The sequence below is a fragment of the Pongo pygmaeus genome, chromosome 5, assembly GCF_028885625.2.
Source record: "Pongo pygmaeus isolate AG05252 chromosome 5, NHGRI_mPonPyg2-v2.0_pri, whole genome shotgun sequence".
Taxonomy (NCBI): domain Eukaryota; kingdom Metazoa; phylum Chordata; class Mammalia; order Primates; family Hominidae; genus Pongo; species Pongo pygmaeus.
The window spans coordinates 167,685,446-167,700,022 of record NC_072378.2 but is presented as its reverse complement, the minus strand read 5'-3'; the positions used below and the strand labels follow the sequence as shown (position 1 = coordinate 167,700,022).

Below are 14,577 nucleotides of genomic sequence, written 5' to 3'. Positions count from 1 at the left end.
AAAAAAAAAAAAAAAAAGCCAGTCACAGTGGCTTACACCTGTAATCCCAGCCCTTTGGGAGGCCAAGGCGGGCGGATCACCTGAGGTCAGGAGTTCGAGACTGGCCTGGTCAACATGGTGAAACCCTGTCTTTACTAAAAAGTACAAAAATTAGCCAGGCGTGGTGGTGGGCACCAGTAATCCCAGCTACTCAGGAGGCTGAGGCAGGATAATTGCTTGAACTTGGGAGGCAGAGGTTGCAGTGAGCCAAGATTGCACCACTGCACTCCAGCCTGAGCAACAAGAACAAGACTCCATCTCAAAAAAAAAAAAAAAAAAAAGCAATTCCATTTATGATGGCCACAAAAACAATAAAATATCCAGGAATACATCTAACCAAGGAGGTGAAAGATCTCTACAGGGCAAACTATAAAACTCTGCTGAAAGAAATCATAGATGAGGCTGGGTGTGGTGGCTCATTCCTGTAACCCCAGCACTTTGGGAGGCCATGATGGGCAGATCACGAGGTCAAGAGATCGATACCATCCTGGCCAACATGGTGAAATCCCGACTCTGCTAAAAATGGAAAAATTAGCTGGGCATGGTGGTGCACACCTGTAGTCCCAGCTATTCAGAAGGCTAACGCAGGAGAATCGCTTGAACCTGGGAGGCAGAGGTTGCAGTGAGCTGAGATCGCACCACTGCACTCCAGCCTGGTGACAGAGCGAGACTCCATCTCAAAAAAAAAAAAAAAAGAAAGGAATCATAGATGACACAAACAAAGAGTAAAACATTTGATGCTCATGGATTGGAAGAATCAATATTGTTAAAATGGTCATACTGCCCAAAGTAATCTATAGACTTAATGCTATTCTTATCAAACTGCCAACATCATTTTTTCACAGAATTAGAAAAAAACTATCCTAAAATTCATATGGAACCTAAAGGAGCCTGAGTAGTTAAAGCAATCCTAAGCAAAAAGAACAAAGCTAGATATATCATACTATCCAACTTCAAACAATACTACAAGTCTACAGTAGGCTGGGCTCGGTGGCTCATGCCTGTAATCCCAGCACTTTGGCAGGCTGACTTGGGTGGATCACGAGGTCAAGAGATCTAGACCATCCGGCCAACATAGTGAAACTCCGTCTCTACTAAAAATATAAAAAATTAACCAGGTGTGGTGGCACACACCTGTAGTCCCAGTTACTCAGGAGGCTGAGGCAGGAGGCGGAGGTTGCAGTGAACCAAGATTGCACCACTGCACTCCAGCCTGGGCCACAGAGTAAGATTTCACCTCAAAACAAAACAAAAAAAAGACTACAGTAAACAAAACAGCATGGTACTGGTACAAAAATAGACACACAGACCAATGGAACAGAGTAGAGAACCCAGAAATGAAGCAGCATACCACATACTTACAGTCATCTGATCTTCCACAAAGTTGACAAAAATAAGCAATAGGAAAAGGACTCCCTATTCAAAAAATAGTGCTGGGATAGCTCACTAACCATATGCAGAAGAATGAAACTAGACTCCTATCTTTCACCAAAAGTTAACTCAAGATGGTTTAAATATTTAAAAGACCTCATACTATAAGAATCCTGGAAGAAAACCCAGGACTCACCATTCTGGACAATGACCTTTGGAAAGAATTTATGACCAAGTCCTCAAAAGCAATTGTAGCAAAAATGAAAGTTGACAAGTGAGATCTAATTAAACTAAAGAGCTTCTGCACAGCAAAAGAAACTATCAACACAGTGAACAATCTACAGAATTGGGAGAAAATATTTGCAAACTTTGCCTCTGACAAAGGTCTAATATCCAAGATCTACCATAAAATTAAATAATTTAACAAGCAAAAAACAAATAATCTCATTAAAAAGTGGCAAAAGACATGAATAGACACTTCTCAAAAGAAGAGATACAAACAGCCAACAAACATGAAAAAATGCTCAATATCAGTGATTGTTAGGGAAATGCAAATCAAAACCACAACACCAACCAGAATGGCTATTATTAAAAAGTCAAAAACCCCAGCTATGGCAACATGGTGAGGCCTCCATCTCTATAAAAAAAAAATTTTTTTTTTTTTTGAGATGGAGTTTTGCTCTTGTTGCCCAGGCTGGAGTGCAGTGGCGTGATCTTGGCTCACCGCAACTTCCGCCTCCTGGGTTCAAGCAATTCTCCTGAATCAGCCTCCCAAGTAGCTGGGATTACAGGCACGCACCACCATGCCCAGCTAATTTTATATTTTTAGTAGAGATGGGGTTTCTCCAGGTTGGTCAGGCTGGTCTTGAACTCCCAACCTCAGGTGATCTGCCCGCCTCGGCCTCCCAAAGTGCTGGGATTACAGGCATGAGCCACCGCACCCAGCCTACAAACAATTTTTAAAAATTAGCCAGGCGCTGTGGTGTGTACCTGCGGTTCCAGCTACTCGGGAGGACAAGGTAGGGTAATTACTTGAGTGCAGGAGGTCAAGGCACAGTGAGCAACGTTCACGACATTACGCTGCAGCCTGGGTGATAGAGTGAGACCCTGTTTAAAAAAAAAAAAAAAAGTCAAAAAACAACAGATGTTGGCAAGGCTGTGGAGAAAAAGGAACATTTCTACACTGTTGGTGGGAATGTAAATTAGTTCAGCTACCGTGGAAAGCAGTTTGGAGACTTCTCAATGAATTTTAAAAGAACTACCATGGTCAGGCACGGTGACTCATGCGTGTAATCCCAGCACTTTGGGAGGCTGAGGCGGGTGGATCACCTGAGGTCAGGAGTTCGAGACCAGCCTGACCAACATGGTGAAACCCCATCTCTACTAAAAAATACAAAAATTAGCTGGGCATGGTGGCGGGTGCCTGAAATCCCAGCTACTCGGGAGTCTGAGGCATGAGAATCGCTTGAACCTGGGAGGTGGAGGATGCAGTAAGCTGAGATCGTGCCACTGCACTCCAGACTGGGCGACAGAGCAAGACTTCATCTCAAAACAAACAAACAAAAAAACCCTACCATTTCACCCAGAAAAAAAGCCCATTACTGGCTATCTATCCAAAAGAAGACAAATCATTCTACCAAAAAGATACATGTACTCTCACGTTCATCACAGCACTAATCACAATAGCAAAGACATGGAATCAACTTAGGTGCCCATCCACAGTAGACCGGATAAAGAAAGCGTGGTATGTATATACCAAAGAATACTACACAGCCATAATGAAAGAATGAAATCATGTCCTTTGCAGCAACATGGATGCAGCTGGATTATTCTAAGCAAATTAATGCAAGAACAGAAAACCAAATACCATACCACATGTTCTCACTTAAAAGTGGGAGCTAGGCTGGGCCCGGTGGCTCACGCCTGTAATCCCAGCATTTTGGGAGGCCAAGGCAGGTGGATCACCTGAGATCAGGAGTTTGAGACCAGCCTGACCAATATGGTGAAACCCCATCTCTATTAAAAATACAAAAATTAGCTAGGCAGCCGGGCACGGTGTCTCACACCTGTAATCCCAGCACTTTGGGAGGCTGAGGCAGGAGGATCACGAAGTCAGATCGAGACCATCCTGGCTAACACGGTGAAACCCCATCTCTACTAAAAATACAAAATATTAGCCGGGCATGGTTGCAGGTGCCTGTAGTCCCAGCTACTCAGGAGGCTGAGGCAGGAGAATGGCGTGAACCCGGAAGGCGGAGCTTGCAGTGAGCCGAGATCGCGCCACTGCACTCCAGCCTGGGCAACAGAGCGAGACTCCGTCTCAAAAAAAAAAAAAAAAAAAACTTAAACTCCCACGTTTAAGTGGGAGTTAAACCCTGGTTACCCATGGATGACAAGATGGCAACAGTAGACACTGGGGACTTGTAGAAGGGAGGTAGGGAGCAGAGCAAGAGTTGAAAAACTAACTATAGGATACTATGCTCACTACCCAGGTGACAGGATGAACATACCCCCAACCTCAGCATCACGCAGTATACCCCTGTAACAAACCTGCACATGTACCCCCAAATTTAAAATAAAAGTTGAAATTATTTTTTTAAAAAAATACTTATTAAATATCTATTAAATTTTTGTTGTTGTTGTTGTTTTGAGAGGGAGTCTTGCTCTGTCACCCAGACTGGAGTGCAGTGGCGCCATCTCGGCTCACTGCAACCTCCGCCTCCTGGGTTTAAGCGATTCTCCTGCCTCAGCCTCCCAAGTAGCTGGGATTACAGGCACCTGGCACCATGCCTGGCTAATTTTTTTTTTTTATTTTTAGTAGAAACTGGGTTTAACCATGTTGGTAGGGCTGGTCTTGACCTCCTGACCTCAGGTGATCAGCCTGCCTCAGCCTCCCAAAGTGCTGGGATTACAAATGTGAGCCACCGAGCCCAGCCAAAATTAATTGTTAATGTAATATTAAACTATTATTTGTAAGGCAGAAGGGCTTATCTAAAGTAAAACAGCTCAGTTATGTAGTAAAATCTCAGAAGTCTAAAATGCCTTGCTTATTTTTTAAGATAAATAATTGTAAAACAGCTCAACTAAGCAGCCTAATATCCACGTGTATATGAGTATGTGTGTGTATGTGTGTGCGTGTGTGTGTGTGTGTAAACTCATGGGTTTTTTTTCTTTTCCTTTTTCAGAGTAAATATGCTTTGAAAATTTGACATCCATGATTAAATGTAATATGTTGCTTTGCTTCACATTTCATAATAGCATGCTATTTGATCTGATTTATTCTTACTGTCCAGTTCCAAAAAGTTTTTTCCCTCTGGTTCCATCAGTTAAGTCACACTTGAAGAACAAATTATATTGTGAGAAACACATGACTGGTCTTTTCTGTTTCTCTCCTGTCCTCCTTTTGTCATGGCCACAGCTCAGAATAAAAGAGTTCCACAAAATGTGTACCACAGTGGCCAGGCTGGCATGGCAAGGCCAGAGGTGCTGGGACACCCTGACCGACATGGTCAAACTCCGTCTCTACTAAAAATACAAAAATTAGCCGGATGTGGTGGCACACGCCTGTAATCCCAGCTACTCAGGAGGCTAGGGCAGGAGAATTGTTTGAGCCTGGGAGACGGAGGTTGCAATGAGCCGAGATTGTGCCACTGACTGCACTCCAGGCTGGCTGACAGAGTGAGACTCTGTCTCAAAAAAAAAAGAAAAAGAAAAAGAAGAGAAAGAGCAGGGAAAAACCCAGCAGCTGGCCTCTCTTTCTCAGCAAATAAGTAATTCAGAATGCAAAGGAGTTTTTAAGGTGAGATTCTTTCAAGTGTGACAAAGCTTTTTAGAGCTTGAGAATCCTAAACTGTGTAGTTGTGCCATTGGTCTGCCATTGGAATGGCCAGCGCCAGATATGGGCTGTTCCTACAGCCTGGGTTCCAGAGTGAAAAAGACCGTGGACCACAGTGGCATCTGACGCATAGCCAGCATGGAATGTGAGCAAATGGATGACAAACGATCAACTTCCGTTGAAGTGAGACACTGAGATTTGGGGGCGGTGTATTATTGTAGCACAACCCAGGAAAAGCTGGCATGGAAACAGGAAACCTGGGGCTAAAGCCAAAAAGAGGTTGTGTGGTGAAAGTATCTTGGTCTCTTCAGAATTAACAAGGATTTAAGGATGTCTGTTCATAGACATGGCTGTTGCCATCCTGTCAGCCTCCCCTCTCCTGAGGACATGTTTCTATACAAGCCAGCAGCATCTTTTAAACCTCATAGTTTGTACCCTTTTACACTACGTTGTGGGAGTCAATGTAATTCCCACTCTGGCCCCTGACCACCTGCTTGATGCTGGAGCCCTGTTTCTGTAAAGCTGGGCAGCTTCCGGAGCCAAAGCCAGCCTTTACAGCCGCCGCCTCTTTCCCACATAGGGTTCTGTTTAGGATCCTGGTAGGTGGACAAGTAGTGAACAAGACAGATGACAGATGCTCCAGGTTCACATCCAAGTTTTGGGGGGTTGAGAGCTTTTCCATTTGGATGTCCTTCTTTAAGAACAAGAAGGTAAAATTGTGAATACGGAATGAGATATGGGGTCTTGGTGGGGCCCATGCCAGTGAGGGGCCTGAAGCTCCTCATTAGCTTCCGACGTGGGGGTGGGGAAGTAGGAGTGGGCAGTACAGGAGGAAGTGACAGGAATTCTCAGGGGTGGGGAGAGCTGTGTCGAAAATAAACAAGGAAGTGCAACAGGAAATGACTGGGTAGCTCCTTCAGGCTGGGTAGGACACTGCTGAATTTATCTGATAAAAATCTCCTCTCTGTGAGTTGTGGAAAATGACTTGCTGCGAGAGACCCCCTTCTTCCCCACATAACATAGATAAGAGTGATAAGAGTGATGCGGCTGGGTGCTGTCTCCAAAAAAAAAAAAAAAAGTGACGGATGCTCCCCTCACTCCACCCCCTACCCATTACCTAGGACAAAGCCAGACACAGATCCTCCAGTTCCCATTCTTCGCCTCATCAATGATGAGCCAAATCAATAGGAATAACACACTTGTTAAGCAAACTTGGTGAGGCTCCTCTCTTGCCCCAAGGCTGAGGACCTTTGGCCTCATCTTGGCCTGAGTCAGTCCCCCCTGAGAACAGGCTGGCCACGGGGTCAACCTTCTCTGATCTAATGTCCTATGAAGGCAGGTTCTCATCCCACTTCTCCATTCCCAGTTCGTTCTTTCTCTCTCTTTCTTTCTTCTTTCTTTCATTCTTTGTTTTTTTGTTGTTGTTGTTGTTGACGGAGTCTCACTCCGTCGCCCAGGCTGGAGTGCAGTGGCGCGATCTCGGCTCACTGCAACCTCTGCCTCCCGGGTTCAAGCGATTCTCCTGCCTCACCCTCCGGAGTAGCTGGGATTGAGGGAAGAGAGAGACCTCTCATGTTGTTTTATATTGTTTTATACTCAGTACCTGTTTTAAGAAAAAAACAAGGAAGTGAAATCAAAGACAGGCAGCCCCGCGCCAGGCCCAAAACCGGACCTGGGCCTGCCTGGCCTAAACCTAGTAGTTAAAAATCAACTCATGACTTAGAGACTGATGTTATTCATAGATTCCAGACATTGTATAGAAGAACATTGTGAAACTCCCTGCCCTGTTCTGTTTCTCTCTGGCCACCAGTGCATGCAGCCCGTCACATACCCCTTGCTTGCTCAAATCAATCACGACGCTTTCATGTGAAATCTTTAGTGTTGTGAGCCCTTAGAAGGGACAGAAATTGTGCATTCGGGGAGCTTGGATTTTAAGGCAGTAACTTGCCGATGCTCCCAGCTGAATAAAGCCCTTCCTTCTATAGCTCGGTGTCTGAGAAGTTTTGTCTGCGGCTCCTCCTGCTACGGGATTACAGTCGCGTGCCACCCCCGCCCAGCTAATTTTTGTATTTTTAGTAGAGACAAAAGACCCCCAGGCCCCTGCAATAATGGTCCTCATAACGCCACTCCTCCCCGAATCCAGATTTGCTTTATATTTGGCAGTGGTCACAACAGCCCTCCTTGACAAGGGGATGTTTAAACAGACCGGACTGTGACTGAAAGGAAAATGAGGATTCTGGGAAGTACTTTTAAGAACATTATTTTTTTAGCTTAAAAGAAAAGAGAAAAAGAACTGTGGCGTGTGCCTATATTCTTGAGAAGAAGGAATGAAAGGAGCCGGAAAGAAACAAATAAGTCGTTAGGGAAAAGGAGAACGAGAATAACACCATGACCTGTAGGAGGTCCTGGAGGAGCTAAGGAGGTGTCAGCCGTTCCCCATTTGTTCCACAGGTGGCATTTTATTGAGCACTGACTGTCCCCCATCCACTGTGCTCAGTGGCGGGGACTCAAGGTGGGCAAAATAGACACGTGCCTCGCCTTGCAGTCGAGGGAAAGACAGATCAATCATTTAAATATTTTGTTTCAAAAAATGGTAATGCATGCAGGCAAGGTCCAGGCCTGTGGGACAGCGGGCTACAGGCCCACCTGCTATTTAGACAGTTACCAGTGGCGGAGGACCCCGAGGAAGGCGCAGTTTACTCGACGTGTAAATAGGAATGGCCTTAACTAGCTGTGGGTGTGCGGACAGGGAAGGGAGAAAGGAGAAACATCTGCAGAGACAAGGCCGGGTGCACAGCCCGTGGGCGGGGCGGGGGTTGCGGGGAAACCCGTGCCTTTGAAGGGCTGGGAAGGCCAGGGTGTCGGGGGAGGAGCCCGGGCCTATGGGACTGGGCCTGGCTACGCCAAGGTGGGGCTGACATGAAGTCCCCTTCATCCGTGGGGGGTGGCCCGTCCCTCTGGGAGGGGATCCCTCACAAGATGACTTCCCAGGTCGCGCCCCGAGGCGGCTCTTTGCTGCCCCCACAGAGATGACTTCCGGGCTCCTGGGGCCCGCGGGGAGGGGCAGGTGAGGCCCAGGGCTGGGTGAGGGCCAGGCCCTTCTAGGAATGTTGGTGCTCCCAGCACCTAGCACGGGGAGACTGGAGAGGTTTCCAGGGGAGTGGCCCGAGTAGGTCCCCTCCTAATTCTGGAGCCGTCCCTCGGGCTGCGCAGTGGAGCGCCGAGGTGGCGGGAGGCTGCGGGGAGCCTGGGCGGCCAAGCACCATCTGCAGTCAGGAGCTCCCCAGGCAGCTTGCAAGGCGCAGTTTTTGAAAGCGGGTGCGGCGTGCGCGGACGGACCGCGGGCCTGCGGGGTGCGCGGGTTGGGCTGGGGGCTGTCCCTGGAGCGTAGAGTGGCCCTGGGGCCCGCACGCCCACTTGCTGGCGGGGGATGGCGCAGACACGGGCGGTCCCCCCGAGGGCGGTCCTCACGGGTGGTCCAGGTTAGTTCGGACCCGGGAGTGGGGGAGTGGCGCAGAGCTGCGGGAAAAGGCGCGGGGCGCCTGCGTGGCGAAGGAACACAGCCGCCTGACACGGCCGCAAGGCCCGCGGAGCTGCTCCGGCCTCCGCCTCTCCGAGCCAACCGCGGGGCGGGGCGTGAACGCCGGGCGGGGACGTGCCGTTCTGGGGGGCGTGTCCACCGGCGGGGGCGTGCCGTCCTGGGGGCGTGGCTCTCTGCTGCGGTGCCGGCCCGCCGGGCGCCCTGGGCTGGGAGGAAGGCAACTGATCGTGGTTGTGGGCGGACGGTGGCTGCAGCGCGGAGGAGCTGGGGTCGCTGTGGGTCGCGAAGCAGAGCCCGGGACGTGCGCGCTTGGTGCACGACCCTGAAGGGGAGCTCCGAGGGGCCCGGATCGTCAGGGCTGCTGCGGCCATTCCCGGAGCCCGGCGCGGGGCCCGCGAGACACTGGTTTAGGCCGTCCCAGGGCTCCTCCCGGTGGCCGCTGCTGCAGCGGAGGGAGCGTGGCGGCGCGGGGTCTCGGAGACAGCGTTTCTCCCGGAAGTCTTCCTCCGGCCGCAGGTGGGAAGTGGGGGCCGGAGGGGCAGCTGGCAGCGTCCTCTCCGCGGGTCGGCACCATGCGCCCTGCAGCCCTGCGTGGGGCCCTGCTGGGCTGCCTCTACCTGGCGTTGCTTTGCCTGGGCGGTGCAGACAAGCGCCTGCGGTGAGTTACCTTGTGAGGTAAAGTGGGGAGCGTGGGAGCCGGGTCCTAGAGCTTTCCATGGGGTGAAGGCTGCAGCTGTCGGGGTCGGCGGTCGCTGAGCCCCGGGCAGCGACTGGGGAGGGCGGAGGGAGCCGAGCACGCCCCGGGGTGACCCCTGGGAAGGAGTTGGGAAGCTGAGCACGCCTCGGGGTGACCCCTGGAGGGAGTGGGTTGGGGGGAGCCCTTAGCACACTCAGAAGTGACCTCTGGGAAGGAGTGCGATGAGGGGAGTCCTGAGCACGCCCGGGATGACCCCTGGGAAGGAGTGGGTTGGGGGGAGCCCTGGTAACGCTCCGGGGTGACTGCTGGGAAGAAGTGGGTTGGGGGGGAGCCCTGAACACTCCCCGGGGTGACCCCTGGGAAGGAGTAGGGGGTAGGGTGAGGTCCTGGGTACGCTCCAGCCTGGAGCTGGACTGGAAACTGATCCCACAGACGGCTCCCAGCCTAGGACGCGACAAAGCAGGTGGCAGGCTTGGTGGAGCACTGTTCCTGCACTCGAAGTTCTCTCAGAGGTCGAAGTCCTGGAGGGGACACTTAATTTTAGCTTTCACTGCGGCGGGTGGTGAAACGACTGTTCTTCCTCTTTTTGAGTATCCTGTTCTGAATCCCTTCCCTTGGCTCGCCCTCCGTGTGTGTGTGTGTGTGTGTGTGTGTGTGTGTGTGTGTGTGGCAGCCGCCCAGATTAATTAGGGGTAAACAGGCGGTGCTGCAAAGAATTCCGACTTTAATTCTGTGGAAGATATCAATATTTGAATACCATGTTTCCTTCTATTTGGGTAATGATCGGGTTAATAGAAGGATTTCTTACTTACATAGCAGGTGTGGAAAAGGTGGGTTTTACTTGTTATTTATTTTTATTTTTTTAGACAGAGTCTTGCTCTGTCACTCAGGCTGGAGTACAGTGGCGTGACCTCAGCTCACTGCAACCTCCATCTCCCAGGTTCAAGCGATTTTCCTGCCTCAGCCTCTGAGTAGGTGGGATTACAGACGCACACCACCACGCCTGACTAATTTTTGTATTTTTAATAGCCAGGCTGGTCTCGAACTTCTGACCTCAGGTGATCCGCCCGCCTCGGCCTCCCAAAGTGCTGGGATTACAGGCGTGAGCCACTGCACACAGCCAGGGTTTTACTTTTTAAACACCTTAGATATATATTTTTAATCATATACATTAAAAGGTAGCATTATATTTCAGTGTTCCAGAAAGTGTATTTTCTGAAAAAGACCTACATTTATGTCCTTATTTATTGGCCATGAGGTTCAGAGCCTCTCACTGGGGAAGTCTGTGGCGTGCTGGCCCGTGCTGGCTGAGTGGGAACTGCTAGTTCACACCCAGGTGTGGGACCTTTGAGCTCTCTGCGCTCCAGTTTCCTCGTCTGTAAAGTAGAAATAGTAACAGTCTGCCTCATAGAGTTGGCTTCAGGAGAAATCAGTTAAGGTACAGAATGTACTTGGAATGATGTCTGGCTGGAAGTAAACGTTGGCATAAAACAGGCTGTCATATGTGGATCCCCCACCCCAGCCCATAATTCATGCAGCTGATATAATCGGACAAACTTGAGCAGGCAAGATTTGCGAGAACATGGTTGATTCAGACCACCAGGGCTTCATAGGTCAGCGGGCATTTTCCCAAGTTCTAACTGGGTTTGAGACCTTGGTGATTTTTCTTTCTTCTTTGACTTTCTTTAGCTTCTCCATTACTTTCTCCATGAATAGGGGAGGAGGGCACGTGTGTGGGAGGGGGTCTCCTGCAGTCACACCACTCTCCCTGGTTTTAGATGGAGAGTTAGTTAGAAACGTCTGAGTCTTGGTAGTTTTGTTGTAAGCATATTGATAGTCTCACTTCTGGGTGTTGCTAAGCTTTCCAGCCTCAGTTTCTGTCTATGTAAAATAGGGTTTTTGCACCCAAGGGTAAAAAATGCTTTACCAGCTCTAATTCTCACCCTGCAGCTCCTCCTTTTTGTTTGTTTGTTTGTTTTTTTGAGACAGGGTCTGGCTCCGTAGCCCAGGTTGGAGTGCAGTGATGTGATCTGGGCTCACTGCAACTTCCACCTCCTGGGCTTAAGCTATCCTCTTGCCTCAGCACCTTCCAAGTAGCTGGGACTACAGGTTCATGCCACCACACCTGGCTGATTTTTGTAGAGACAGGGCTTCACCATGTTGCCCAGGCTGCTCTTGAACTGCTGAGCTCAAGCAATCCTCCCGCCTCTGCTTCCCAAAGTGCTGGGATTATAGGTGTGAGCCACCACGCTTGAACCCTTTTTTCCTTTTATACTGAGAGCTTGCATAATTAGTTCCAATGTACAACTAAGTTTTCATACCATCTTAACTATAAATTCTATACAAATTCAACAGGACTTAATTATTTACAAAAGCTAATGTGTGACAACTTGATCTTTTTACTTGGAATCTTCTCTTCTGAAATTTGATTTATCCTGAAGTGTCTGCTTGACTTGTATTCCTGTGTTGCTGCTGGCTTTTTCCATGTGTATTTTTTGCAAGCTGCGCTTTTTACTTCAGTCTCATTAAGTCTTGCAGTTCTGGCTAGAGGCCTCCTCCCATGAATAAGCTGCAGCTCCACAGTGGCTTCTGTGAAGTCTTAGAGTCAGATGAGTTTCACAGTGTTCAGGTTTGTGATCCAGTGTGGCCCCATGTTCTGGGTAACACGTGTGATGCAGTGCTGCGTGCATACCATGTCCTGAATAACATTCATGATGTGGTGCACATACCGTGTTCAAGTTAACAGTCCTGGTGGCATCTGAAGTAGCACCCTAAAATCAAATGACACAAATTCTGCAGAGGAGCAAGTGAAGTCTAAAAACTGAGTTGGGGTAGTGACGATAAATAGCGTTATGCTAGTTCAGGTTATGTTTTGTTGCCAAATGAATTACAAAAAACTACCAGGTTTCAGGCTTTTATGGGTTTCATGAATGCAGGGGAGGGATCGTGGGTCTGCGTTTCTCTTGAGCATCCTTAGGAGAAAGGTGCTTCGTGGCTCAGTGGCTTCCCTTCAGTGAGGCCCTCCCTGGCTGCACTCCTAGCTTGCCCTGCCTCCACTTCCCCTCCTCTCCCCTCCTCCCCTTATCCTATTCATGTTCTCTGCCACTCAGCATTGGACGCCACCACATGTGCCTTCTTAGTGTAGGGGTTTACCACCTTCCTCACAGGAGTGTGTGCAGCAGCAGGGCAGGCAGTGTTCCTCATCCCACAGGCACTCAGTGCTGAATGAATGATTGAAGGGATGGATGGGTGGATGAATTTTTTCTGTAACTTTAAAAAAAGTTCTTGAAAAACAAGTTTCTTGTGTTTTAACAGTGACAACCATGAGTGGAAAAAACTAATTATGGTTCAGCACTGGCCTGAGACAGTATGCGAGGTGAGTGTTTCTGCCTTGACGGGCCCTGGGGCCTGGGGAGCCCTGTGAAGAGGGGTTTATGTGCACGTGCCCGTCCAGGGCACCCACGCTGCTGGTGCAGGAGGTGGGCATTGCTCTGGCGGGTGGGCAGTGTCTCCTGCAGAGACTGCCCCCAGAAGGGCTGTGTGTGAGCTTCACAGGGCTGCTGTAACAAAGTGCCACAAGCTGGGTGGCTGAGAGCCTCAGGAATTTATTCTCATGATTCTGGAAGGGGAAGTTTTAACCTAGGGGTCAGAAGGGTTGGTTCCTCCTGGAGGGCTCTGAGAGAGTTTGTTCCGTTTCTCTGCTTGCTTCTAGTAAGGACCCATGGTCCTCTGCGTTCCTGGGCTGACCCATCACCCCAGTCTCTGCCTTCTCCCTCACGGTGTGTTCTCCACTTTGTGTCTCTCTGTCTCTTCTGATGAGGACACCAGTAATTGGATTTAGGGCCCACCCTAATCTGGTATCACCTCTTCTTGATGACATCTGCAAAGACCCTGTGTCCATGTAGGGTCGTGTTCACAGATGGGAGGAGGGGTTAGGACAGGGATATATCTTTTGGGAGGACACGGTTCAACCCACAGCAAGCCTTAGTTTGTCTCTTCCCTCTGTGGGCGGCAAGCCACCCAGGTGCCAAGGCAAGAGACCGAGGGCATAAGCTGTTCCAGTATAATAAAGAAAATATATAAAATAAGAACAGTTATACTAGAAATACATTACAGATATGATGATATATGAATATTATTAATCATCAGTTTGTAGCATTGCTCTTTATTCCAATATTATAATAATCCTCGCTCTACAATTATAACCTAGGAAAAACCAGGCCATACAGAGATAGGAGCTGAAGGTGCACGGTTGACCAGAAGACAAGTGTGAGCCCTGTGTCACGCCTGGACAGGGCCACTGGAGGGCTCCTTGGTCTAGTGGTAACGCCAGTGCCTGGGAAGGCAACCATTACTTAGCTGACCTCGGTCTAGTGGTAGCTTCAGTGCCTAGGGAAGGCATCCGTTACTTAGCAGACTGGGAAAGGGAGTCTCCCTTTCCCCAGGGGAGTTAGAGCAGACTCTGCTTCACCACCTCTTGTGGATAGTCCTGATATTAGTCAGGCCTGCCCACAGCCATCTGGAGGCCTAACCATCTCCCCGTGATGCTGTGCTTCAGCGGTCACACTCCTGTTTCACTTTCATGTTCCACCAGTACACCTAGCTCTGCCTTCTAGACAGCAGTAGCAGAATTAGTGAAAGTACTAAAAGTCTTTGAAATGCATAGAAGAAATAATGGCGTAAGCTGGCCTCTCTCTGTCTCCGCCTCGGCTGCCATACAGGGAAGGACCCCCTGTCTGGTGGATACGTGACTCAGATGACCTTATCAATCATTGGAGATGACTCACACTCCTTACCCTGCCCCTTTTGCCTTGTATCCAATAAATAACAATGCAGCCAGACATTCGGGGTCACTACTGGTCTCCACGTCTTGGTGGTAGTGGTCCTCTGGGCCCAGCTGTCTTTTCTTCTATCTCTTTGTCTTGTGTCTTTATTTTGACGATCTCTCATCTCTGCACATGAGGAGAAAAACCCACAGTCCCTGTAGGGCTGGTCCCTACATCCCTCCATGTATTGGACATTACTGGACATTTTATTAACATGTCCTGTGAGTGAAGAGGAACCAAGAGCTTCCCTGCCTCCTTTGCTGTGCTT

General features: G+C 49.3%; 1 protein-coding gene across 2 annotated transcripts in view; it reads left to right on the top strand.

The window, feature by feature from the left end:
- The window catches only part of RNASET2 (ribonuclease T2), a 73,065-nt gene that overhangs the window by 33,896 nt on the left and 24,592 nt on the right, over positions 1–14,577 (top strand). Inside the window, exons 1-2 of one of the 2 annotated variants that reach the window (XM_054490546.2) lie at positions 8,441–9,444; positions 12,799–12,859. In XM_054490546.2, the coding sequence (XP_054346521.2) occupies positions 9,359–9,444; positions 12,799–12,859 (147 nt within the window). In that variant the 5' untranslated portion in view covers positions 8,441–9,358. Of the gene's footprint in view, positions 1–8,440; positions 9,445–12,798; positions 12,860–14,577 lie in introns of those variants that run through there. The other variant, XM_054490547.2, reaches the window with a different exon arrangement.